Here is a 26,005-nt window from a genome sequence, read left to right on the forward strand (position 1 = left end):
CTTAGTGACAAGATAGCCGGAGATCCTCACACTTCTTGTTGGAGGCGAGTGCAGAGAAGACCATGGAGGGGGATTTAAAAAAACAGCTTATAGTAGAAAAAAGCTGGGAGTTATTTTGCCTTCCAGGATGATCCCTGAATAGTGAACCATTTTAACAGACAAGTAGGATTCCAAAGTGCTTAATATGGTCCTTTCAGATCTGATATTAACTGATTAAACCTTGAACTTTGCTTTGAAATACGTGGCTGTTGATGAGTCAAATTCTTTATGAAGATTTTTTTTCTTGGCTTTTGAAGTTGCTATTGCATGCATGTCAAGAACTAAGAAACACTCCAGTGCCTGCAGGTGACATCAATATTACTTGTTTGCCAGTGGATAATCATGTAAAATGTGGTTTCTTTGTTCATTGGAGAGCACGAATTAAAAAAAAAATTCAAGTTCTCTCTAGGGAAGTTGGTGTCGAGGACCACACCATTTTCCATTTCATGCACCAAGCATCAACCATTAAATATTCCTGGGTTTGGTAGGTTGTAGATAATTCTAATTTAAAATTTGCGTAACTACCTACCTCATTAATGCGCCTTTAGCTTCAGTCTCTTGGACCAATTTTACAATTCCCACACCAGCTATCATAAGACCATAAGACATAGGAGCGGAAGTAAGGCCATTCGGCCCATCGAGTCCACTCCACCATTCAATCATGGTTGATTTCAACTCCATTTACCCGCTCTCTCCCCATAGCCCTTAATTCCTCGAGAAATCAAGAATTTATCAATTTCTGTCTTGAAGACGCTCAACGTCTCGGCCTCCACAGCCCTCTGTGGCAATGAATTCCACAGACCTACCACTCTCTGGCTGAAGAAATTTCTCTTCATCTCTGTTCTAAAGTGACTCCTTTTTATTCTAAGGCTGTGCCCCCGCGTCCTAGTCTCCCCTGCTAATGGAAACAACTTCCCTACGTCCATCCTATCTAAGCCGTTCATTATCTTGTAAGTTTCTATTAGATCTCCCCTCAACCTCCTAAACTCCAATGAATATAATCCCACGATCCTCAGACGTTCATCGTATGTCAGGCCTACCATTCCTGGGATCATCCGTGTGAATCTCCGCTGGACCTGCTCCAGTGCCAGTATGTCCTTCCTGAGGTGTGGGGCCCAAAATTGCTCACAGTACTCCAAATGGGGCCTAACCAGTGCTTTATAAAGCCTCAGAAGTACATCCCTGCTTTTGTATTCCAAGCCTCTTGAGATAAATGACAACATTACATTTGCTTTCTTAATTACGGACTCAACCTGCAAGTTTACCTTTAGAGAATCCTGGACTAGGACTCCCAAGTCCCTTTGCACTTTAGCATTATGAATTTTGTCACCGTTTAGAAAATAGTCCATGCCTCTATTCTTTTTTCCAAAGTGCAAGACCTCGCACTTGCCCACGTTGAATTTCATCAGCCACTTCTTGGACCACTCTCCTAAACTGTCTAAATCTTTCTGCAGCCTCCCCACCTCCTCAATACTACCTGCCCCTCCACCTATCTTTGTATCATCGGCAAACTTGGCCAGAATGCCCCCAGTCCCGTCATCTAGATCGTTAATATATAAAGAGAACAGCTGTGGCCCCAACACTGAACCCTGCGGGACACCACTTGTCACCGGTTGCCATTCTGAGAAAGAACCTTTTATCCCAACTCTCTGCCTTCTGTCTGACAGCCAATCGTCAATCCATGTTAGTACCTTGCCTCGAATACCATGGGCCCTTATTTTACTCAGCAGTCTCCCGTGAGGCACCTTGTCATTCCAAGTGAGATTGCTATTTGGTGCCTTGTTAGGGACAGATTGCATTGTAAGCCCATGGAAGATTCTGCTAAAAGTGATTTCATTTAGAAGTTCACCCCAAAAAGAGTCATTAGATTAAGCCAGAGTACCCGATGGTAGAGCTCCATTATTGAAAGAATTGAAAATGAGCAATATCCTCTCTACACAGGCCCAGTCGCCACAGGCAATTAAGAGACTGGCATAAATGCTGGCTTTGTCAGCAATGCCCACGTCTCAAATGAATAAAAAAATGCTGATTATAGATACAATTAATTTGCCAATTCACTGCAGAAATATTTGAAGCATATGGTCATAAATATTCTTAACTATTCAAAATGTGCATTCATAGCTGTGACAAAGTCACAAAGTCTACCTTGCATTAAGTTGATCTTTCTCTGCACCCTAGCTATAACTAGCACTACATTCTGCACTCGTTTCCTTCTCTATGAATGGTATGCTTTGTCTGTATAGCACGCAAGAAACAATACTTTTCACTGTATGCTAATACATGTGACAATAATAAATCAAATCAAAACATTAGAAGTATTAATGCCTTTCACTGAATACAGATAGCAACAATGTGCATAAAGATAATGAACTGGATTTTGTAGCTAGCAAAAAGGAAATGGCATTTGCCTTTCATCTCAGAGTACCCGCTAACTTTTGACCGGTTCTAGAGCGCAGACTTCCACTACTCTGGTATCTGTTGTACCTGTGAGCAAGGCAAGAAACAGTGTGGCTGGCACTTTAATAAATTCAATTCAAGAATTCTCACCGAGTGCCATCCAGGAAAAATAGGGTGGGATATATAAATTAGATTTAAATGATGTACAGCAAGCAAAACAAGGATTGGGAAATACAGTCAGGATTGAGAGAGATAAAAGACAGTTTGAAAAATCTCCAAAATGAATTTTCTTTTGGGGGAATGAGCCTCCACTCTTAACAAAACAATCTGGATGAGAGGGGTAACAGGGCAGTAGTTATCAGCACATTAAAAGCTCACTCATTCCTGAAAGCAGCAGCGTTAACATTTCAGCTCTATTTAGTGAGGAACTAGTGGGCAAGTTCAGCGTAGACTATTCTAGCCAATTCAGTGTTGAGTCCATCAGAAGGCACTGCAATTCTGTGATAGAAACCTCCAGATTTCCAGGTTTAGCTGCACATGCGCAGGTGTCAGAAGGTGCAATAAGGTTTACTCCATAATAACGACAAGCACTGATAGTTTCATTGTTATTATTAGCACAAACTCCAGGCCAATGCCTTTAAAGTAAAAAAATGCAGCACAGGGGCCCAAATGAAAATGGACGTTGAGCCAAAGAGGAATGTTTAGGCAGGATGGCCAAATTCTTGGTCAAGGTGGGTTTTAAGTTTGATAGAAATGTAGAGAGGTCAAAAGATCAAAGTTCTGGGGAGCTGGCCAAAGGAAGCTACAGAGATAGGAAGGGGTGAAGCCATGTAGGTATTTGAACACAGGGAACAGTATTTTCAATTTGTGGCAGTAGGAGAGGGGAGTGGAAGTCAATATCGATCAGCATGGATAGGGTGATGATCACAAAATATGTTCCTGCTAAGTTAACCTTTTTTCATTATGATAACCACGGTACTCCATTTGTATTTAAAAAAAAAACAATTATTCAACTTCGAATGGTGAACACAGAAGTATGGGAGTTGTGTCTCTTGTTCCACAAAATTATTATGGTCTTATCTAAAATTATGCACATGCTATAAAATAAATGTACAAGTAGAGTCAAATGTGCATCCATAGCACAGTTATCATGCATCATTCACAACAAACAATAAGATCTGAGCAGTTTTTAAAATCACTTTTGGCTTTTATTCATCATCTGCATTTATTGACAAGGTTGACTGAAGAAAGAAATGGTAGCCAACTTAACATAGGAATAGTCTAGAAATGACAGAAGGTGCAAGACATGCATATTCTGCATGCGATATATGTACTAACTTTAATTTGGCTATCCTTTGGAGGAAAAATAAATCATACAGCTTAAATGTTTGCATAACATGCTAAGTAAAAATGTCATTCATCCTTGTCCACTGGCACTAGTTTGTTTACACTGGCTTCATTAATTAAAAGAAAATGTTACAGAAATATGGCTGTCCGAGATATATTTCATAGACAAGTTTTAATTGTCTATAAGCACAAAAGATGGGGGAGTATAGAAGCTGACAATAATAGGGAAAAGTGCATACACCAGTTTGTATTTCAATTTAAACTATATTCAAACAATCTCCACAATCTGTTGGTATACTTTATCAATACAACATCTATTGTTTGTGAACATCAATTTTGCATTCTTGTAGAGATTCTTTTTCTGGGATAAACCTATTAGCTTTAATACTGTCACAATTTTCATGATTGCGCAAGATTTGTCTGCTTAATGCTTATGTCACAGATCTTATACAAGATGGTAAGAATTACCATAGCAAAAATGTCACTTTAGTAATAAGCATGTTTTAATGCTATTATGTCTGAAGAATGCATCAGAGCCCTGATAAATAAGTTAAAGGTGAAAAATCCAATGCTGAAATAGTGAGAACATACATTACTCTGGCTGTAAAATACATTCAACTTACATTAGTAATGGAAAACAAGGTGGACTATAGACAGCAATACTGAGGATGCACTACATGATTAAGATCCATACACTTATGAATTTTCCAATTCACATACCACAACTAATAATTCAGGGTAAGCACAGCAACGGGCAACCCTTGAAGCAATTTACAAATCAATCAAGGGAACCAGCACCTCAGTTCTGAGTCAGAATCTCTCTTCCCTCCAGCCTACCAGATGCACTCGTTTCGTTTGGCTGCATGTCAATTGCAACTTTTTCAATTTAAAAAATGACATAGTATTCGTATATTGTACATAGCAGTACTTACAACAACTGTTCGAGACACTGAACCGTTGAATCGCTACACTTACAATTATTGATCATTTTAAAATCAATCAGCACCCCTTTCCCAAACAATTTCCGATTTATGTCTCAAACAATTGATTGTTACTATACAACTATGCAAAATAAAAACCATTCTATAGGGCATGATAAAAAAATGAGGACTTGCAAACAAACTAATAATCTTGACCACAAATAAAAAAGGAAAACCTAAAACCTTATGGCATTTGTAAACCACTGTCCATTTGGAGCCTACAATAAATAAAGTGTTTCACAAACAGTAACTGCTCTTTGGTAAACAGCAGCTCTGACTAATTATACATACCAGGACATCAAACATTAGTGCAGGAAGTCTGTTTTTCAAAATTTCTTGCATAAATTTAGAGAAGTAATAGTGTACTTCCCCTCAAGATTATTGGCTTTTGCTTGATTAAAATACAGACCTGCATCAGCAATTGATTTCATGTTACAGCTTGCAGTCTTCAACAGTTATTTTAAAATACAATTATTATACAGTTTAGTCCCTTGCATCCCTCATATATGTTTGTACATCTGATATATATATATTGCTTATTAAAAAAATGTTAATACACACTTACAATTCCTTTCAGTGCCTTTTATATCCTATAACACTATAACCTGGCAGTAAAGTAGGTTAAAATCAATTTGACTGGATACATCCAATTCAATAATGAAAATATAGCTTAGTGGTTGAATATTTCAAATCACAACTGCAGGCTACCTACTTACTGTAAGACTATTGTGTTGTAGGATATTGATTATAATAGTCTTGTGATCTGTTCATACAGACATAGAGAAGACTAGTGGCTTGGTAATCTAGGACCCTGATTACATTTCTTTCGCCTCCACAGTGTCTGTGAGTCCTTCATATAAAGTCATTATTTAAGGCAATAAGCTATGTTGATTTTAATTTATTGCCTTGCCCAACAATTACTGTTAATGTCTTTTCATAAGCACAAAAAATCTGATACATTTGTTGTTCATATGTCATCAGAACACAGCTTCTAACACTTTCCTCTCCCACCGAAGTGAGCAGCATTCCAGTCTCAACACCATGTAGCAGAAACACCTAAATGGAAGAACATTCACAGTAGATTAACAAATCATTTGAAAGGAATTCATCTACACTCATACTCCATTCAAAATAGTCCCAAATAGCATAGTTCCTTTATTACACAGTCAACAAACTATGAATTTATTCGTTGCGTGAACTATGTGCCCTATTATCAAGTAGTTGGGAAGCAGGTGCAAATGTTTTTTGTAACTACTTGCATCGTTACCAGTTGGCTTAGGGTCTCTCGCAACCTTGAAATGGGACCATTAGTTTTTACAGTGGCAGCTCACTTGCTTTCAGATGGAGGGTCATGTTGCGGCTGATATTCAACCCTTTCCTCTTGGAGCTCTGCATGTTCCTTGGCAGCAGCAGTGCCAGGTGGAGTAGCAACCCATGGCCAAGGGATTAAAGAGGGCCGAGGCCAAGAAAGCGTCCAGTAACAGGACAAAAGTCTGCAACCAGGAAGTGAATGGGGATGGGATTATGCCTCGTTACAGAGCAATCAAGAAAAGCAAAACCTGTTCTCTTTGGCTCTTTGCCACACTGGGAATGTAGACGATTTGTTTACATTTTTGTTTATTTAAACATAGAGGATGAAAAACATCTGACGTTACATTTTTTAAATGGGAAAAATAGTTTTAATATATGTAATTTTGATGAATGTAGGGTTTCTAGGAACATATCTATATTTAGAAAAAGATATTCCTAGATTTGAAGTACCTCACACAGAATTAGATTATACTTCCCCCTTTCAGCTTTTCTCCCATAAATTGTTGAGGATTGGTTGCATATTTTGGATTCTTTATTGTTCTCATTAAGGGGAGGGATTTCAGTACTGGGGCAGAATGAGAAAAAAAATTAACATGCCTAAAAAAATTTACAATTTGCCTTGCTGATATCTTGACCTTATCTGTAGTATAGAAAGCATAAAATTAACCAGTATGAAGATATATTCTGCAAAAATATCAAAGCAAATTTTGGACATAACTTTACAAAACATGATGCCATGAGATAATGCCAAATGCAACAGAAGTTATAAATAGCAATGTTTACAATATGATCTTATTGAACAAACAAAGAACAAAGAACAATACAGCACAGGAACAGGCCCTTCGGCCCTCCAAGCCCGCGCCGCTCCCCGGTCCAGGATTGAATCCTGAATCCAGGATCCCCGCCCAATTTTCCAGCCTATCTACATACCAATATCCTATCCACCGAGCTGTCCCTCACAGCTACGATGCTTTGTTCATTACAACCTATTAACTTACCCCCACCCCCCCATTCCAGACCATGTGATCTCCAGGGAGAGGCGAAAACCCAGAGTGAAAAACCCCAGGGCCAATATGGGGAAAAAAAAATCTGGGAAATTCCTCTCCGACCCCCTGAGGCGATCGAAACGAGTCCAGGAGATCACAATGGCCCCGATCGGAAAATGCTTCCCAACCCTAGTCATTTCCACTTCCACGAACACCATATGAATTCCCTGCCCCCGAGACAGGTTCCCAACTATCCGCAGTCTCACTCTGTACTGGCACCAGCAAGATGATCGTAGAATGAAGCCTTGAAACGAGAAACAAGGAACAATTAGCCCGCGCCGCTCCCTGGTCCAAACTAGACCACTCTTTTGTATCCCTCCATTCCCACTCCGTTCATATAGCTGTCTAGATAAGTCTTAAACGTTCCCAGTGTGTCCGCCTCCACCACCTTGCCCGGCAACACATTCCAGGCCCCCACGACCCTCTGTGTGAAATATGTCCTTCTGATATCTGTGTTAAACCTCCCCCCCTTCACCTTGAACCTATGACCCCTCGTGAACGTCACCACCGACCCGGGGAAAAGCTTCCCACCGTTCACCCTATCTATGCCTTTCATAATTTTATACACCTCTATTAAGTCTCCCCTCATCCTCCGTCTTTCCAAGGAGAACAACCCCAGTTTCCCCAATCTCTCCTCATAACCAAGCCCCTCCATACCAGGCAACATCCTGGTAAACCTCCTCTGTACTCTCTCCAAAGCCTCCACGTCCTTCTGGTAGTGTGGCGACCAGAACTGGACGCAGTATTCCAAATTGTGATTAAAACTAGTAGAGCTTTTACCATTTTTACCTTCTTTATGTTGAATGTTTTGCAGATTCCTCGTCTACTACAGCATTTTGATTCCGAACTGAAAATGTTTAAAGAAAAGCAATAGAATGAATAATTCAAGCTTCAAATAATTTTTCTCATTTGGAAAATTTTACGGTATTTAGATTTAGTAATTTAGGAGTGTCTGTTTTTGGAAATATTGAAAATTGTTCCATGCACATTAAAAGAAGCCTGAGGAACCCCAGATACAAAGTCTTGGACCTAGTTATCACGTGGCCAGAATTGTGGGAAGGAGGTATAAAGATCCATTAGTGCCACAGTGGCCCTCAGGGAAGTGACTGATTGCAGATTTCAGGGGGTAGAATGAGATGGTGGATTGCCACAGTCAGGCAGAGAGAAAGTGGATCAGTGGTCTCAGAGGGTGGATGGGATTTTGGAGAGGAGGGAAAATCACTGGTTTCAGGACATCATGGCTGGAAAGGGGGACATAGTATTTTAAGGCAAGTGCCTGGAAGTCAGGGATCAGGGTTAGCAACAGTGTTCCTGCTGGTGCATACTTCATAAGTAGCTTACTATCTACCAGGCAGCCTGCACCCTTCTCAGTGGCAGACAAAAGTGGGCATAATTTGCTGTCAAAATAATAGTGAGGTTCATGGTTCTTGCCATTATTTATGTGCAAGCTGTACAGCAATTTCAGGGTGAGGGCAGATGTGTGGGTTAAATTTGAAAAATCAAAGGTTGTTATCCAAGATGCGTTGCGAAACCACCATCTCACTTTCTGGCTGATCAATCAAGTCCATTGAATGGTATGAAATTGTTCTAGTTGTAGGGTAGACACAAATCAAGTTCACCACAAAGTTAAGTCTTGTACAATTCAGACAAGGTACTTTTTTGACAATGTGATAAGTGTTACTTACTATCAACCAACCTTGCTGGCACTGAAAATTATTACAAGTCCTTCAAGTTTTCATTGTTCAAATTTTAAAAACATTTCCTTTGTGGTTTTTTTTTTGTCTTTCAATCCAACCTTTTTTCCCCCCTCTTTATTTCTCTTTCTGTATCTGATTTGGCATTTGTCCTTAACTAATCAGATTGAAGGTTTATGAAGTTAATTTCCAGATGCCTGCTTTCGCTTGCTGCAACCTTATCTGCTTGCACTTTCAGCAATTTACACTGCAACGTGACTCCGCAGTTAAACAAGGCAGGGCAAGTCTAACATTGTTCATCAAAGCGCTCAGGACCACCAGCAGTAGTCAACATGGTTTTAGGGAAAACAATTGAAACACAACAAATCTTCTGGAATTCTAAGGTGAAAATGAATTTAGCAGATCAGGGCATCATAATTTCAAATAGTTTTCTGAAGGCACTTAATAAAGCCATGTGCGATTCTTTTGAAAAAGATCACAGGTGAGTGAGAATTAAAGAGTATTTAGCTCACTGAAGTGATAACTGGCTTGACAATAGATCATACCAGCAGAAAACAAGAATTTAAATAGTGCTTTTAACTTCATAAAATGTAAAATAAAAAGCAGCACTTCCCAGAGGCATTATCAAACAAAATGTGACATTGAGCTACACAAGACGATATTAGGGCAGATGATCAAAAGCTTGGCCAAAGAGGTAAGCTTTCAGGAGCCTTAAGGAAAGAAAGCAAGATAGAGAGCTAGAGAGGGAATTCCAGAGTTTAGGGCTGAGGTAGCTGAAGGTGTGGCCCTAAAATCAAGGATGCTCAAAGGGCTGGAATGAGAACAGTGCAAGTGCCTTGGAGGTTTGCAGGACTGAAGGAGATTAGGAAAGGGCCCGGCCATAGAGGGATTTGAAAACAAAGACGAGAATTTTAAAATTAAACATTCACAAAATAATGGAAAATACATATATTTAAGAGGTTATTTCCACGACAATTCTTCATAAGTAAAATAATTTAATTCAAGATAAATGTATTCTTTATCAATCAATAGAGCCAACAATCACAACATTGTGGAACATATTACCGCCTTTGGAATTTTCTTCATCTGATTCCTCATCTATCCAGTGCTGATCAGTCCCTCCTAACAATCGATTTTGAGATTCACTCAATGGTCTAGGAGGAAGTGACTGTCCATCTGCAATACTGTGAAAAAGTAACTATCAATTACAGCAACAATAACGTGCATCAATACAGAGCTTTCAGTATAGTAAAACACCCCCAAGAAGAAACAAAGAAAAAGATGGTCACTTCATGATCGCTGGACATCTCAAAGTACTTTACAGACAATGAGTACTTTGGGGGTAGGTAACATGGCAAGCAATTCAAGGATAGCACACTCCCACAAACAGTAATGTGCTAATGGCCAGATAATCTGTTTTTGTGACATTGATTTGAGGGATAAATATTGGCCAGGACACCAGCTCTTTGGAATTGTGGCATGGGACTTAAGTCAACTTCAGAGGGCGGGCGGCAGTCGGTTTAACATTTCATCTGCAGGACAGCACCCCTGACAGTGCAGCATTTCCTCAGTACTGCTCTGGTGTCAGCCTTGAATCCTCAAGTCTCAAGACCTGGAGCTTTAAAGGAATGTTTTCAGGCAAAAACTGGAACCGAGCCAAAGGAGACAGGAATGCAGGTGATGTAGGCTTTAAGGAACGTATTAGAGAGTGAGGTGGAAAGGTTTAGGAAGGAAATCATAAGAGCTAAAGCTACATAAGACATAGGAGCAGAATTAGGCCACTCGGCCCATCGAGTCTGCTCCGCCATTCAATCATGGCTGATATTTTTCTCATCCCCATTCTCCTGCCTTTTCTCCATACCCTCTGATTCCCTTATTAATCAAGAACCTATCTATCTCTGTCTTAAAGATACTCAATGACCTGGCCTCCACAACCTTCTGCGGCAAAGATTTCCACAGATTCAGCACTCTCTGGCTGAAGAAATTCCTCCTCATCTGTTTTAAAGGATCATCCCTTTAGCCTGAGGTTGTGCCCTCTGGTTCTAGTTTTTCTTACTAGTAGAAACATCCTCTCCAAGTCCACTCTATCCAGGCCTCGCAGTATCCTGCAAGTTTCAATAAGATCCCCCCTCCTCCTTCTAAACTCCAACAAGTTCAGACCCAGAGTCCTCAACCGTTCCTCATATGACAAGTTCTTCATTCCAGGGATCATTCTTGTAAACCTCCTCTGGACCCTTTCCAAGGCCAGCACATCCTTCCTTAGAAATGGGGCCCAAAACTGCTCACAATACTCCAAATGGGGTCTGACCAGAGCCTTATACAGCCATGTATAAGGCATGGCCACCAAGAGTGGGATGAAGGGCCTGGACAATGCTCAAGAAGCCAGAAATTGAGGAATGCAGAGATCATAGATCAGGGTTGTGCAACCTATTCGTGTTAAGAGCCACATTTAATTTTTTTCTCTCACTTAAGCTAATGAGCAAATTTCAGAAAGATAAAATTTGCTTTTTCACTTAAGAAACAGAGTGACAGCACACAGACTAGGCCACAAATCCTGATCCTAGGAGTGGGGATTGGGGCTGAGCTTAGGATTTGGGTTCAACTGTGACCTTGCGTTTGCTACTGGTGGAGCACACTCCTAGATAACCTTGGCATAAGTTATACAAGAGTGGGGACATACACACACATACGGATGTATGCGCACAGACTGTAATTTTCAGGCCCCTCCCGGTGGTGGGACTTTCCTCTCCTGCCGAAGTCAGTGGGATTTTGAATGGTTTGTCACATTTTCCAGCCCTGTCCTCCTGCAATGTGGCCGTACAATTTCACCCAAACAGACTGTCCCACACATTGGCCTGAATTTTTCAGATCGCAGAGTCTTGCTTCCCACCATCTGAAGAGTCGGTGGGGAACAAATGCCCACTGACTCCGAGTGCCCTGCAGCCACTTCACGCACGAATGAGCGGTAATTGCTGCAGGTGGCACCTCTGCCCTCACTTGGGAGCGGCAGGAATTTTTTAAAATCACCAGTACAGGGAGAAATGAGAACCAAAATGATGGAAGAGTCTTTGATGCACTCCTCAATCTTGAATTATACTGGATATGAAAACCGGGCATGTCAATTTTCCATTACAACATATATTTATCCAGTCTAATTGCTGCACTTGAAAACTTCTCTATTACCTTTTGCTTTCTTAGGCAACTCTGATTTTGCTTGGACAATTTCCTCATGAAAAACAATTCAATAGGCAGCAAACAGAGTTGACTGAAGAGAATGTTGGAGTAATAGATTATAAACAAAAGTTGTAAATATACTTTTTGGGAGGTTCGGTATGGTTGACTGCGTTGGGTTGTTCTGGATCTTGACTGACCAAGCGAGTTGGGTAAGAACACCCATCACCGAGGCTGAAAGATAAAAACAGGAAGACAATATACTTTTCACTACCAGCAATGGGATCTCATGGATGTAAAACATTTTCAAACATAGTTGGAACAAAGTAAATGAGTAATTATTTTACAGTGAATTTGTTCCTTTAAGCGAGATTGAAACTGGAACGAGATACGTTCATGGTTTCCATCTAAATACCTCAGAGCATTAAAAATAAGTGTGTTTTACAATTCATTAATATTTCTTATGTTAGTTAAGACAGCATTGGGATAGTCACTGCATGAATTAAGTTGTACTTTAAAGAAAATACATTATGTAAAGCAATGCTCAAAATCTAAGCCATTAAGCTCAAGTACATAACAGTGGAATGTTAGCAAAGTGATAATGTCATTGGACAAGTGATCCAGGGAGATTTCACCCTTACAGTGTGGGGAATTTAAATTCAATTAGTAAATACATTTGTTGCTTCTCGGCCTTTTGGTTAAGAACAAGTGCCAGATTCAACCCAAGTTCAGATGCAATGCCTTTTTTTTGTCAGCTTGGACCTTGTATGTCTCTCTTGTGGGGACCATGACTTGGATTCAATTTAAGTTGTTTTTTGGAGCAGGTAAGGAGCTGGATTCGGGGCTTGCCCTTTCCACTCTGCTTTGTACCTTAAAGAAGGGAGTAAAATTTAAAATTAAAAACTTATCTGGTTCACTAATATCCTACAGGGAAGGAAATCTGCAAACTTGACTTGGTTTGACTCATAAGTGACACCAGACCAATAACAATGTGCCCACTAATAGGGCCTAGCAAGCTACTCAGTTGTATTAAATTGCTATGGAGAAGTTAAATAATACAACTGGAAGGACTACCTGACACTGTCTCAAGCACCAGAAACAATAAAGGCACACCCTGCCCAGCTGATCGTGAAAAGTCCTCCACTGAACACTTGCACCAAAATTGGAAGAGCTGTCCCACAGACTAGTCGGAGAACACTAATACACCAATATCGATACCTTACAACCAATGTCCCAGACTCTTCAATCAATATAAAGACAAATCCATCAGAGGGAGTGGCCCTGGGAAACCTCAACATTGATTGGAGACTCCTTGAAGATTCATGACATCATGCCAAGCATTGGCAAGAAAAGTCCTCATAATTACCACCAATTAGCTTATGAATCAGTTCTCTCCATATAGAACAACAATTGGAAGAAGCACTAAGGATTGCAAGGGCATAGAATGTGCTTTGGGTTAAGGTCTTCAATGTCCACCATCAAGAGTAGCTCAGTAGCATCACTACTAACAGAGCTAGCCTCACCCTGAAGGACATATTTGCCAGATTGGGCCTGTGGCATGTAAGAAGAGAATCAACAAGCAGGGAAAACCTAATCTATCTATTGCAAATATATTTCGCCTTGACAATATTGGTAGAAACGAAGCCCCAGTATCAGATAGAGGACACCCTCTGTTGTGTTGTGTGACACTACCACCATGCTAAATGGGATGGAAGCTCAACTGGGCAGTGGGTGCTGTGGGTCATTCACAGCAGCAGAATTGTACTCAATCACAATTGGTCTGTTATGGTCCAGTATATCCCTCACTCTACCATTACCATCAAGTCATCCAGATAGGAATGATGATGGACAATCAAAGAGAGCTGGCATGGTCACAATGGTCTCCTTTTATACTGTAAACATTCTATGATCTACGGTTCTGTAATTAACTGGAGCAGCAGTCTCCACAAATGCCCATTTTCAAATGATAAGGGAGCCCCATAATGTCAGTGCAAAAGATGAGGCTAAAGCATTTGCAACCATTATCAGCCAGAACTACGGAATCAATGATCCATCTCAGCTTCCTCCAAAGATCCCCAGCATCAGAGATGCTAGTCTCTAATCACTGATTCACTCCATGTGATATTAAGAAATAGCTGAAGATGCTGGATGCAGCAAAGGCAACAGGCTCCGACAACATCCTGGCTGTAGGACTGAAAACTTATGCTCTTAGCCAAGCTGTTCCAGAGTAGCTATAGCACTGGCATCGACCTAAGAATGTGGAAAATTGCCCAGCCATATTCTGGGAAGGTGGGGGAGGGTTGTTAATGGAATGTTGATCTTTATTGCAAGTGGAATGTATATAATTGCATTTTTGCAGGACAGGTTGAGAGAGCAGTTAATAAAGCATATGGTATTCTGGGCTTTAACAATGGGGGCATGGAGTCCTTAAGCAGTGAAGTTATGATAAACCTTTATAAATCATTGGTTTGGCCACAACTAGATTATTGCATCTGATTCTGGGCAGCACTCTTAAGAAGAATGTGAAGTGATTAGAAAGGTTGCAGAAAAGATTCCAGAGATAGCTCCAGGGATGAGGAACTTCAGTTATATAGATGTATTAGAGAAGCCAGGACTGTTCTCCTCGGAAAAGGTTGAGAGGAGATTTGATGGAGGTATTCAAAATCATGAAAATTTGGACAGACTTGATAGGGAAAAACTTCCCATTGGTGGAAGGATCGAGAACCAGCGAACACAGATTGAAGGTAATTGGCAAAAGAAGCAATGGCAACATAAGAAAATACTTTTAAAAAAATACAGCAAGTTGCTAGGATCTGGTGGAGGCAGGTTGAATCAAAGGATTCAAAGGGAATTGGATTATAATCGGAAAAGGAAAAGTGTACTGGGCTATGGGGAAAAAGTGGTGGAGTGGCACAAGGTGAATTGCTTGTTCAGTGGGCGAACATGGACATGGACCATTTGGCCTCCTTCTGCACTGCAACCAGGCTACGATTCGAAGAAAAGTAGAAAAGTCTTGCTAAAGTTGTACAGGGCATTAGTGAGACCACATCTAGAGTACTGAGTACAGTTTTGATCTTTTTAACTGAGGAATATACTTGCTTTGGAAGCTATATGGAGAGGGTTCACCAGGTTGATTCCTGGGATGAAGGGGTTGACTTATGTGGAAGGGTTGAACAGGCTGGGCTGATATTCAGAGTTTAGAAGAGTCAGAGGTGATCTTATTGATAAGATTCTAGGTGGGCTGGATAGGTAGATGCTAAAAGAATATTTCCCCTTATGAGGCATCTAGAACTAGGAAGCAGAGTTTAAACACAAGGGTTAAGATGGTGAAGACGACGACATTCTCTGAGGGTCACTAATCTTTGGAAATCTCTTCACAAAGAGAAGCTGGGTCCTTGAATATATTCAAGGCTGAGTTGGACAAGATGTTTGATCCACAAGGAGTCGAGGGTTATGGGGACGGGCATGAACATGGAATTAAGGTCACAATCAGATCAGCTATAGTATTACTGAATAGTGGAGCAGGCTCCAGAGGCCAAATGGCTTATTCCTGATGATCTTATAATGACTTCATCTGCCACTTTATTACCCTTTCATTTGATTAGTCTATATTCCTTGCAGGCCCCTTGCATTCACCTCTCAGCTTATTTTCCCACCTACTTTTGTGTAGTCATCAAAAATGTTGATATGATGGTAAATAGCTGAAGTCCAAGCACTGATCCTTTGGGACTCCACTAATATCTTGCCACCTTGAAAATAGCCCATATATTCCTGTTGTTTTCTGTCCATTAACCAATTCTAAATCCATGCTGATATACCACTTCCAATCTTGTATAACATCTGTTGTGTCACCTTATTGAATACATCTGAAAAGCCAAATATACTACCACCACTAGTTTTCCCTGATTTACCCTGCTAGCTACAACCTCAAAGCATTCCAACAGATGTGTCAAACATGACAAAACAATATTAATTCTGCCTAATCATGGTGATCTTCCAGTGTCCTATTGCCATGTCCTTTAAGATAAAGTCCACCATTTCCCTACTTCCGTCAGGATTGCAAATTCTAAGTTTTCTCTTTCCCTTCTTTCATAACCAGGAGGTAGAATTTTCAACCTTCCAATGCTCGGAGACCATTGTAAAATCTAGGGAATTCATGTAGATCAAAACCAGACCATTCATGATCTCTTCTGCCATCTATATGCCAATTTTTGGAAGGCTCAGGTAGTAATCCTGAGATTATCTTTGAGGTTCTACTTTTTACTTTGTATCCTAGCTCCTCAAACTCTCTTAGCAGAACTGCATTCCTAATTTTACTCATGGCATTGATTTCTATGTGGACCATAAAAACTGCCGCCTCCCCCTCCTTCACACGAACTAAACTTAACCCAGGTTTAAATTTCAGTACTTAAGCCTGGGTAGACAACAGATGCTTTGGGACTGCAGGTTGCAGCTGCAAACAGTATTCTCCTGACCACCACCATGTTCCATCCACCCACCCCCTGCCCACCCGAATGGCTTCCTGCTCCACAATATCATGTTCCACTTTTCCATCCTCCTTACCTACACTGGTAGCAAATACCTTGTACCTGCTGGACAATGGCAAAGGCTGAGGCTCCTACATCATCAATTCCCTTACTTGCCCAAATCACAGTCACAACTTCCAGTCCCTGGTCACTCACCAAATCTAAAACACCACCTATCCTAAGGGATGTGAGTGCCTCCTGGGTCAAACTTTGGACTTCAGTTCAACAACTCTTAGCTGAAGTTCCTCAAGCTGTTGACATTTACTGCAGCTATGGTTGCTTGAGATCATGTTGCTTTCCACAAACTCCTGCATGTTGCAAGTACGGCACACTTCCTGTATTGTCATCTCTAGTTAAATGAACATTCAAAACCAGGTTACAGTTTTTTGTAATTATGTCACTTCAATTTCTTTTAGTTTTTTCTAAACAAATGCAATCGTTTTAAACTAGCTAAATTAATAAAGTATTAGATTTCTTGTTTTAAATATTTACTGCCTCAAGCTTATATAAAGCACCCCAAAAGTAAAGGCAAAAAGAAGCAGTTCCTTCCCTCACTGAAACAAATCCCTAAATTCTCAACTTGTTCTCTATGATGCATTTCATGCATGTGTATTCTCTGCCTTAACTCTGAACAAAACATACCTTGTGAAAATAGGCAGAAGCCAGTATTTCCCTTGATCTCCATAAACCTGTTTTAAATTTTTGCTAAATCCAAGGCTAAATCCATTTTTATCAGGGCCATTTCGGAACACTGGTGCGCGGAAAGCCTCTGGTGAAAAAATTACTTGGTTAGCAGCAGTACAATATTTTCTTCAAATCAGTAATACAAATTTTACCAAGATCCTGTGACATAGATTAAAGAATAATCTCATGATATTTTAATAGGACAGCCACAATTGAGGAAAGAATCATTTTTTCAACTTTTCAATAATGATCATGGACAGCAATGCATCTGTAAAAGCCAGAGCTATGGGGCTTTAAATTTTATTTTAATTATCAAAGTAAATTTGTAACCAGTTTAAAGGCCATCTTACCTATTGTAGACCTATTTTTGCTGACCAGCCAGCAGTGATAACTGAAGAGCGATAGTAAACTGATGAAGAACATGGCCGCCACAAAGAAAAGAAACAAGACATGGAATTTTGCGTGAGTGTCTGGCAGATCACCCTATAGGAAGCAAAAACAACTTCAGCTTTATAGCATTTTGCCATGAACCTGACATCTGAGTGTCAAAATACTCTGTGCATCTTCAGATTTTTTACTACTTTTTATAGAAAATTAATCTTTATTAGAACTTTTTTTCTGGTATATTTGCTTAAAAACAAAAGTCAGTAACATTTTTTGATATGGTCAGCGGTTCAGTAACATATCAGGTTACATTCATTCATTAGTATTAATTATTAGCTACAATGCCAGAGACTTGAGTTTTCCATCACTTTTAATTGTCACAAAACCAATATATTTGTTACATCTCATAATATTTACAAATACATCAAGAATTATTTAAAAATCAAAAACAGTCACACAATATGCATTCATTCATTTTTTCAGATTATCTTCTCCCAATCTTTACACTTCTCCTCAGGTCATGTACCAACAGCAGCCAAGAGGATATGTAGCCCAATTCTTTGTCTATGTCACTCCTGATCTGGTACTCCTGTGAATGTGCAGAAGTAGCTTAGTTCCGACTGCCTCTCAGATTGCTTTACCCCCGACTATAGGGAAATTGCTGGCTTGTGCTTGGCTCCACCCCAAAGTAGCAATTTAGTGGAATAGCAACTACATCATAGCAGTACACTTGCCTAACCACTCCGTCTTAACATTTAAAATTTAAATCTCTCGCAATGAAACTGGAGGTGGGAACAGGCAAAATTCACCCACTCATGCAGACAGTTAGGCTCATTAATGAGTCAATTGACATCAATTATCTGAGCCCACCAGAATGTATTGGCGACTTAGGGATCACTTACGAGTGGCACAACTTTTCCATGCTTCCTGAAGATTGCCAGGCAAACCCAGACTTCTGGGGGAGGGGGTTGGTATGTGCCCCTTTCAAAGACACTTGGTGCCTGATCGAGGGACCTGGCTTGGGTGGGGGTAACAAGTGAAAGCCTGCCCTAGCCTCTAATCCCTGTGCTCCCTTACCACCCTCACTCACTTATGATCTGGACTCTTCAACAATCCTAGGCCTTCTGCATCTGAGGGTGCATTAACGCAGCAGTCACCCCTCCAGAGGTGCTGCCAGCAATGGACAGCTGCTGGCCAGAGGCTCTTGCCTTTCGACTCACTGGGATCATGAAACCCAATTAACTGGCCCGTGTCAGACTTCAATCTGGTTCCGCCTCCCCTCAGAAGTTCTCCAAATGGTGGGCTGAAACCAGATCAGTTACATTAAATTCCACCCAATGGCTCTCAATTAAGAAGGCAAATACTTTTGAAGCCAACATGATTTTTTTTCAAGTGCCCAAAAATAATTTATTAGTACTGTGTATAAATTCTGTCTTTAACTTTAACATTCACTGGAATTCTAATGAAAGGTATCCTGAATAAAATACCAACATTGAGGTGAGTACACAGGTTAAGCATGAGAGAGTTATGTGGCAGATAGTGGGACATCTGCAAACCAGCAGCTAGCAGAATGTGAGGATCTGGAAGGAAAATAGGAGAATAGAAGCTTAGGGAGCACTCAGTGGGCTTCAGGTATGGAGGTGACTAGCTCTTCAATGGCAAACTGCAGAAAGGGAACTAGAGGATTGGAAGCAATTGTGAACCACTGAGGTTAGGAAACCAGTCTAGGATCGGGAACCATTTAGTAAGGTCATGTGTATAACAATGAGGGATAGTCTGGAGTACTGTGGGTGAGTGTCTGGAGTCTGAGTGTGTTTTGGGGTGTGGATTCAATGTTGGGGTGCCAAGATCTGTGAACTCAGGGGACCTTAAATCCTGACAGATTGATGGGTGGTGAGATGCAGGAAACTGGGGTTTGGGATTATTGGACAGGGCACTCTCGATATCTGTGAACATAAGTACTGGAAGTGGCAGGGAAATAAGCAATAATGTGCAACAGGAAAACAAAACATTTGTTAATCGGTACTGCTAGCATTCACAATCACCAAGGAGAAAGGTAGTCTGAACAAGAGCAAACTTAATGGCTCAGGCTGTCTAGAAGCCACTAAGGCAAAACTTTAGATGCATTTCCAAAGGAACTTAAAACTTTACATATTTTTGGCCCTCCATTATTTCAGTTCTTTGTTTATGTATTTACATTTTTTTTATTTTTAAAAAACTTATACATGGTCAGCTGAGGAAGCATGACAGCTGAAATAATTAATATTTTGAAATAATCTGAGTTTGAGACTTTTATTTATGCAAATCAGCTATGTTTACCAAATAAAATATGCTAGATAGTTTCCAGTTTAAGGTACATTTTCCCAGACTCTACAAAAACAATTTTTAAAATTAGTTGATTTCCCATGGCACTGTATACCCCAGCAAGCCAGAGAATATGTAACACACTTATCAGTCTCTAATGCCTTCTTTTGCTGTTTCTGTCTCTCCTCTTCTGTTTCACTCTCTCTCTGTACTTCAGTCCTCTGAACATTTTTGCTCCACTCTGTTCTCTACTGCTTCTCTCTTTTCCTTTCAGAATGGGATAAATGAACTGAGAATAGTTGCAGACAACATCTTCAGTGAAATTACAAGGAAAAGAGTTACTTTCAGAAGATGCCTTTCTCTTCCTTCTTCCATCATATATGCTTCCCTTGACCCCAACACAGTCCCCTATTGCCTCACCTGCCCAGTACCTACTTTGTATGATCCCATCACTCCTTTACCTCTTCCTGGAAACTACCATCGCAATGACTGTACCTCCATTCCTCACTTATTGCGTTGTCATTCACCTCACTCTTTAACCTGCCATCATATGCTTCTCTACCCCTCTGGGACAGCACTGAAAGGCCAGAAGTTCCTTAGTTTTAACCATTTTCTCTCAAAATTATTTGCATTCAAGATCAACCATTAAACAATCAAATTAGAGGGAGGAAAGAAATGCCTGCCTACCTCGGTTTCTTGAAATTACAATCAGTCCCTTCAAGTTTTCACAATTAGCACTGACTTTTCTAGCCAATGAAACAAAATCTGAGATAATTAGCCTCAACTTGTTTTTTTCTAATTAAGCAATGATAAGTGAAGAACATTTTCTGTCCAAACTCCCTTTGATTTCAATCTGCCTCCCTCCTCAACTTAAAATTTACAGAACACAAAGCAAAAATTACACTGTGTGCAGATCTCTCTCACACACACAACCTTGTTAAACAAATGTGTATTGACATCAATGTTTCGGACAACAAGCTGAGGGTGGAACAGGACTTGTAGCAAATTATGAACTAGAACAAACAGAATACATGAACGGAAAACACAAGTCTCTTGACAAAAGCAGTTATTGCTCTCGCAAAAAGGAATGGAGGACAGTTATTTATTACAAATTATGTGCAGAAATTCAACCCTAGTCACTTGTAGCAGTTTATGGGCAATTACCTAAGAGTCTCCATTCTGGTCAGCAATAATGATATCACTACATGTAGGACCATGAAAATATATAATTTCACTTCAGAAAAACTTGAAATATCTCATTTTTCAAAATTTGAGGAAAAGCTACTGGGCAGAAACTAAACAAAAGATATCAATCCAGATGAGTGAACGGTGCTGATGCATCTTAGAAATTTAAAGTCCCAGACTGCACAATTAAAATTCATCCCAGAATCAGACCTCTGGACACTTTGGCTGCACAAGCCATTATTTGAGATAATCAGTGAGGTTATAGTTTATCAAAAAGATGACTTTGGAAAACTTAACATCTGATAACACAGCAAAATTATATTTTTTTTACATAACTTGATCAATATGTTTACTGTTAAAATATATGTTACAGTAATTAGCAAATATTTTCAAGATACTTGTATGTCATCACTCAAGCAAACATCCTATTCAGAAAATCTGCAAATTCTCTGAAGGCACATTTAGGTTAAAAAGAATCTTGATTACACAATCAGGAGAAATTAGCATGGAGTTTCCCTCACATTTGTGCTGATACACCTGTAATCAGGGTACAAACAAATTGCATGGCTTAAAATAATTCAAGTATAAAGTGGTGAGGGGCATAACTACCACTATGCCTATGTCTTCTCAGTCTTTTATGTCCATCCGTCAATTCCTCCATATGACCAAATTACCCCCCCCCCCCACAAAACTGGCCAACCCCAGCATTTCAAGTTGGCTTTTTTGAGGTCCTGTGAAATACTAGACAAAGTAGGAAGCAGTGTCATTTTTCTGGACTTTTGGTTGCGAATTTTGTTGACTGTTGCGGAAAAACATTATACAACTGAGATCTGCTTTGTAGTTTCCATTTCTTTAATGCATTTTTATGGCATAAGCAGGAGTCGTTTAAAAAATTGGAAAGCTTCCTTGATTGCAGGTTCTTAAACATCTCTGCCCAATGTGAATCAATGATTGAAACCTGAATTTTAAGACTCAAATGATACGATATACAGGTATGCGTTCATTAATTTATGCCCATTTTAAATTTAGATGGACTATAAGATACTTCATTCTATCTTGACATTGTAAAAATTAGCAATACATTGGACACATTTCAGTTGAACAACCAGGATGTGCCTAAAGAGGAAACTCCACACCAATGTATTTATTATTTAATGATTATTCAGTCATTTAGATTGAAAACTAATTATTTTTGTAAATTACACACTGGCTGCACATACAGAACATTTATGAAGTTACACTGAACTATTCAGCTTTTTTAACAGTGATATACTTAAAGTCACATGCAACTTACAATTTCAACTCTTATTTTCAATACCAAAAGAACACTAAAAAAGGAACACAGTGGCATTTTACCTTCGGGCAATTCACTGATGATTTCCTGCGACAAAGCTATGTGCAAATAAAGACACTTTAATGAAAACCAGATTAATTAATCCATTCATCTGCCATGCAAAAAGGCATGGATGGGATGGGATGGGATGGGATAAGGGAGGATTATGAATTTGTCCAAGTGCAACTAATCTACTTGTACACAAAAAGCTGTTTGAAAATTTAAACACCTACTGTGTCACCTATTTTTGGAAGTAGGATTCTTTTGCTCCTACATTTGCAAAAGAAGTTTCATTATCAAACAATTAAAATGACTACATTAAAACTAATGTACATGAATGTTATCTGTGACGATATAATTGAGGGAGTCACAAGCTTCAGTCTCGGGTAATGTTGCATTCATATAGCACATTATCACGTCAAGATACCCACCTGAAAGCACCACAACTAATTTGTTTTCTGAACAGTAAATAGCGTGCCATGAATAATTAAATTGGATACATATTTAATTAGTCGTAAGTGTTTTGTTGATCAAGATATCAGGAGAACTTTTTACTGTGCTCTTCTCTGTATAGTGCTAAAATTTTTTATGTTGACTTGAACTTTAAGAACAATTGTGACGTTAGATTGACAGTTCAGCTGACAACACAGAACTTCCTAATACAGCACTGATATATCAAACTAAATTATGTGCCTTCATCTTCCTGTAGATATTGAATAGAATATGCTGACGCAGATGAGGATGACAGAAGCTGCCACTTTGTTGCAGTGTAGCAGCTCAGGAGCTCAAGAGGCCAATTATAATGCTCTCACCTACACCCTGACTGAGATCAGATAACACGATTAAACAGTTGATGTCAATACATTTCAGCATCACAGTATGTGGTGCGTTTATCGATGGCATCCTCAAATGTCACCTATAATTTTTTTAATTTTCAAGAAGTTGCTATTTCATCTTTTTGTTTGTCCCTCCAATCTGTACGTTCCTTGATCAGGCCAACAGGCAATGTGATCCCAAGATTTTGTCAATATTTTTCTGTTGCTTAACTTTGGAAAGAGCACAAGAACTGCCTCAAAAACATGGCATTGGAATTTTTTCACCCTTCCCACTGAAGTAGCAGCTCGTGCTCAGAAACTGCTGATGACACCACCATAGTGGGTCGGATCTCAAACAATGACGAGACGGAGTACAGGAAAGAGATAGAGAATCTGGTGAACTGGTCCAACAACAATAATCTCTCCATCAATGTCAACAAAACAAAGGAGATAGCTAGTCATCAACTTCAGGAAGCGTAGTGGAGGACATGCCCCTGTCTATATCAATGGGGGCGAAGTAGAAGTGGTCAAGAGCTTCTGTCCAGATCCTCCCATGCCAACACTATAGTTAAGAAAGCCCACCAATGCCTCTACTTAGAAAACTAAGAAAATTTGGCATGTCTGCTACAATTCTCACGAACTTTTACAGTTGCACCATAGAAAGCATTCTTTCTGCTTGTATCAGCTTGGTGTGGCTCCTGCTCTTTCCAAGACCGCAAAAAACTGCAAAGGGTAGTGAACGAAGCCCGATCCATCACTCAAACCAGCCTCCCACCCACTGACATTGTCTACACTTCCTACTACCGCAAAAGCAGCCAGTATAATTAAGGACCCCACGCACCCAAGACATACTCTATTCCACCTTCTTCCATCAGGAAAAAGAAACAAAAGTCTGAGGACACGTACCAACCGAGTCAAGAACAGCTTCTTCCCTGCTGCCAGACCTTTGAATGGACCTACCTTGCATTAAGTTGATCTTTCTTTACACCCTAGCTATGACTGTAACACTACATTCTGCACTCTCTCCTTTCCTTCTCTATGTACAATATGCTTTGTCTGTATAGCACACAAGAAACAATATTTTTCACTGTGTTAATACATGTGACAATAATAAATCAAATCACTTTGTATCATCAAGGCTGGCAACGCAATACTTAAATGTGTAGCTTTGAACTGACATTCTCATACTCAGCACCAAAAGTATCCACACCTTGTCTTTGCCTGAAACAAAAACAGAAAATACTGGAAAATCTCAGCAGGCTTGACAGCATCTGTGGGGAGAATAAGGTCGACGTTTCAAGCCTATATGATCCTTCGTCATAGCTGATTCTCTTTGCACTTAGCTATGACGAAGGGTCATATAGACTGGAAACGTCGGTCCTATTCTCTTCCCACAGATGCTGTCAGACCTGCTGAGATTTTCCAGCATTTTCTGTTTCAGATTCCAGATCAGCAGTAATTTGCTTTTGTCTTTGCCCGAATTGTGTAGTAAGTTTTAATTTTGTATTTTACTTGTACAGCAATTAAATTGTGAATACCAACTAGAAACCATTTTAAAAGATTCTTAACATTTAAGTATCAGAAATTGGTGACACTGCAGGAATTCTGTTCTGTCTTATATCGTTAAGAAAACTACATCTTTAACAGATAGCTCACATAACAGATTTCAGTGGAATGGTTTGGTGAAATATCGCCAAATGGAAGTTAATTGAGATTTTTTAAAAATGCACTTTCATTATTTCTAAACTATTTGAGGGACCTTCAGTGCAAATATTTTTCATGTGTTTGTTATGATCAAAAATACAAGATTGCACTGTGAAGTTTTTATGGCAAAAACATCCTGACCTATTCTTATAGAATATCACCTTCTTACATGACCCTCCAACTTGCTGATTCAATAAGCTCAACACAGGAAAGCCTTAAAATTATGCAGTACAGGAGGCTATTCAGCCCATTATGCCTGTGCCAGTTCTCTAGAAGAGCTACCAATTAGTCTAACTCACCTGCTCTTTCCTTATAGTTCCACGTGATTTTCCTATCAGATTTAACCTTCAACTTCCTTTTGACAATTAATATTGAATATGTTTCCACCACCCTTTCAGATCATAACCTGAGTGAAAGAAATTCCCCTCATTTTCACTATTTTGCAAATTTTAAATTGGTGTCTCCAATTACTAAACCTCCTGTCAATGGAAATAGTTTTACTATATCTACTTTCTCAAAGCTCCCCCTGTCCCTTGTTCTGAAGCATCTATTAAACCTCGCCTTATCATTAGCTGCAGCAAGGAGAATAATCCCGGCTTCTCTAGTCTCTCCAGATAAATTTAAGTAAACCTCCAGGTATTGGTTTCTGCACCTCCTTAAAATTGTACTGTGTCTAATAATTTTTCCTTCTCTACTTTATCACATCTGCCTACCTGTTTCATCAGTTGGTTTGTGTCCTATTGAAGTCTGCTACTATCCTCCACACTGGTTACGACATTTCCAAATTTTGTGTCACCTCCACATTGCTTTTAATTATTTCATTTTACTACTCGACAATCAATAGGATTTAGGAGTTGCAAAAATAAAGGAGCTTTCTGGCGATATGGAACAACACATCATGTAAAAATAGGATGGCTTTCCGGATGCAACTGTCAGTATTTACATCACAGGAAATTTGGCATGTCAGCTACGACTCTCCCCAACTTTTACAGATGCACCATAGAAAGCATTCTTTCTGGTTGTATCACAGCTTGGTATGGCTCCTGCTCTGACCAAGACCACAAGAAACTACAAAAGGTCGTGAA

General features: G+C 39.7%; 1 protein-coding gene and 1 pseudogene across 2 annotated transcripts in view; one reads left to right on the forward strand and one right to left on the reverse strand.

The window, feature by feature from the left end:
- Window positions 1-3,619: 3,619 nt before the first annotated feature.
- The window catches only part of LOC144499744 (palmitoyltransferase ZDHHC20-B-like), a 100,916-nt gene continuing 78,530 nt past the window's right edge, over window positions 3,620-26,005 (reverse strand). For both annotated transcript variants that reach the window (XM_078222126.1, XM_078222125.1), the window contains exons 8-13: window positions 17,546-17,678; window positions 17,154-17,280; window positions 12,130-12,219; window positions 9,880-9,998; window positions 7,910-7,967; window positions 3,620-5,819 (exon numbers count right to left, since the gene is read on the reverse strand). In XM_078222126.1, coding sequence (XP_078078252.1) covers window positions 7,915-7,967; window positions 9,880-9,998; window positions 12,130-12,219; window positions 17,154-17,280; window positions 17,546-17,678 — 522 coding nt within the window. In that variant the 3' untranslated portion in view covers window positions 3,620-5,819; window positions 7,910-7,914. The remainder of the gene's footprint in view (window positions 5,820-7,909; window positions 7,968-9,879; window positions 9,999-12,129; window positions 12,220-17,153; window positions 17,281-17,545; window positions 17,679-26,005) is intronic.
- LOC144500136 (U2 spliceosomal RNA) lies at window positions 12,664-12,894 on the forward strand (annotated as a pseudogene).

The sequence above is a fragment of the Mustelus asterias genome, chromosome 10, assembly GCF_964213995.1.
Source record: "Mustelus asterias chromosome 10, sMusAst1.hap1.1, whole genome shotgun sequence".
NCBI classification, from domain to species: Eukaryota; Metazoa; Chordata; class Chondrichthyes; order Carcharhiniformes; family Triakidae; genus Mustelus; species Mustelus asterias.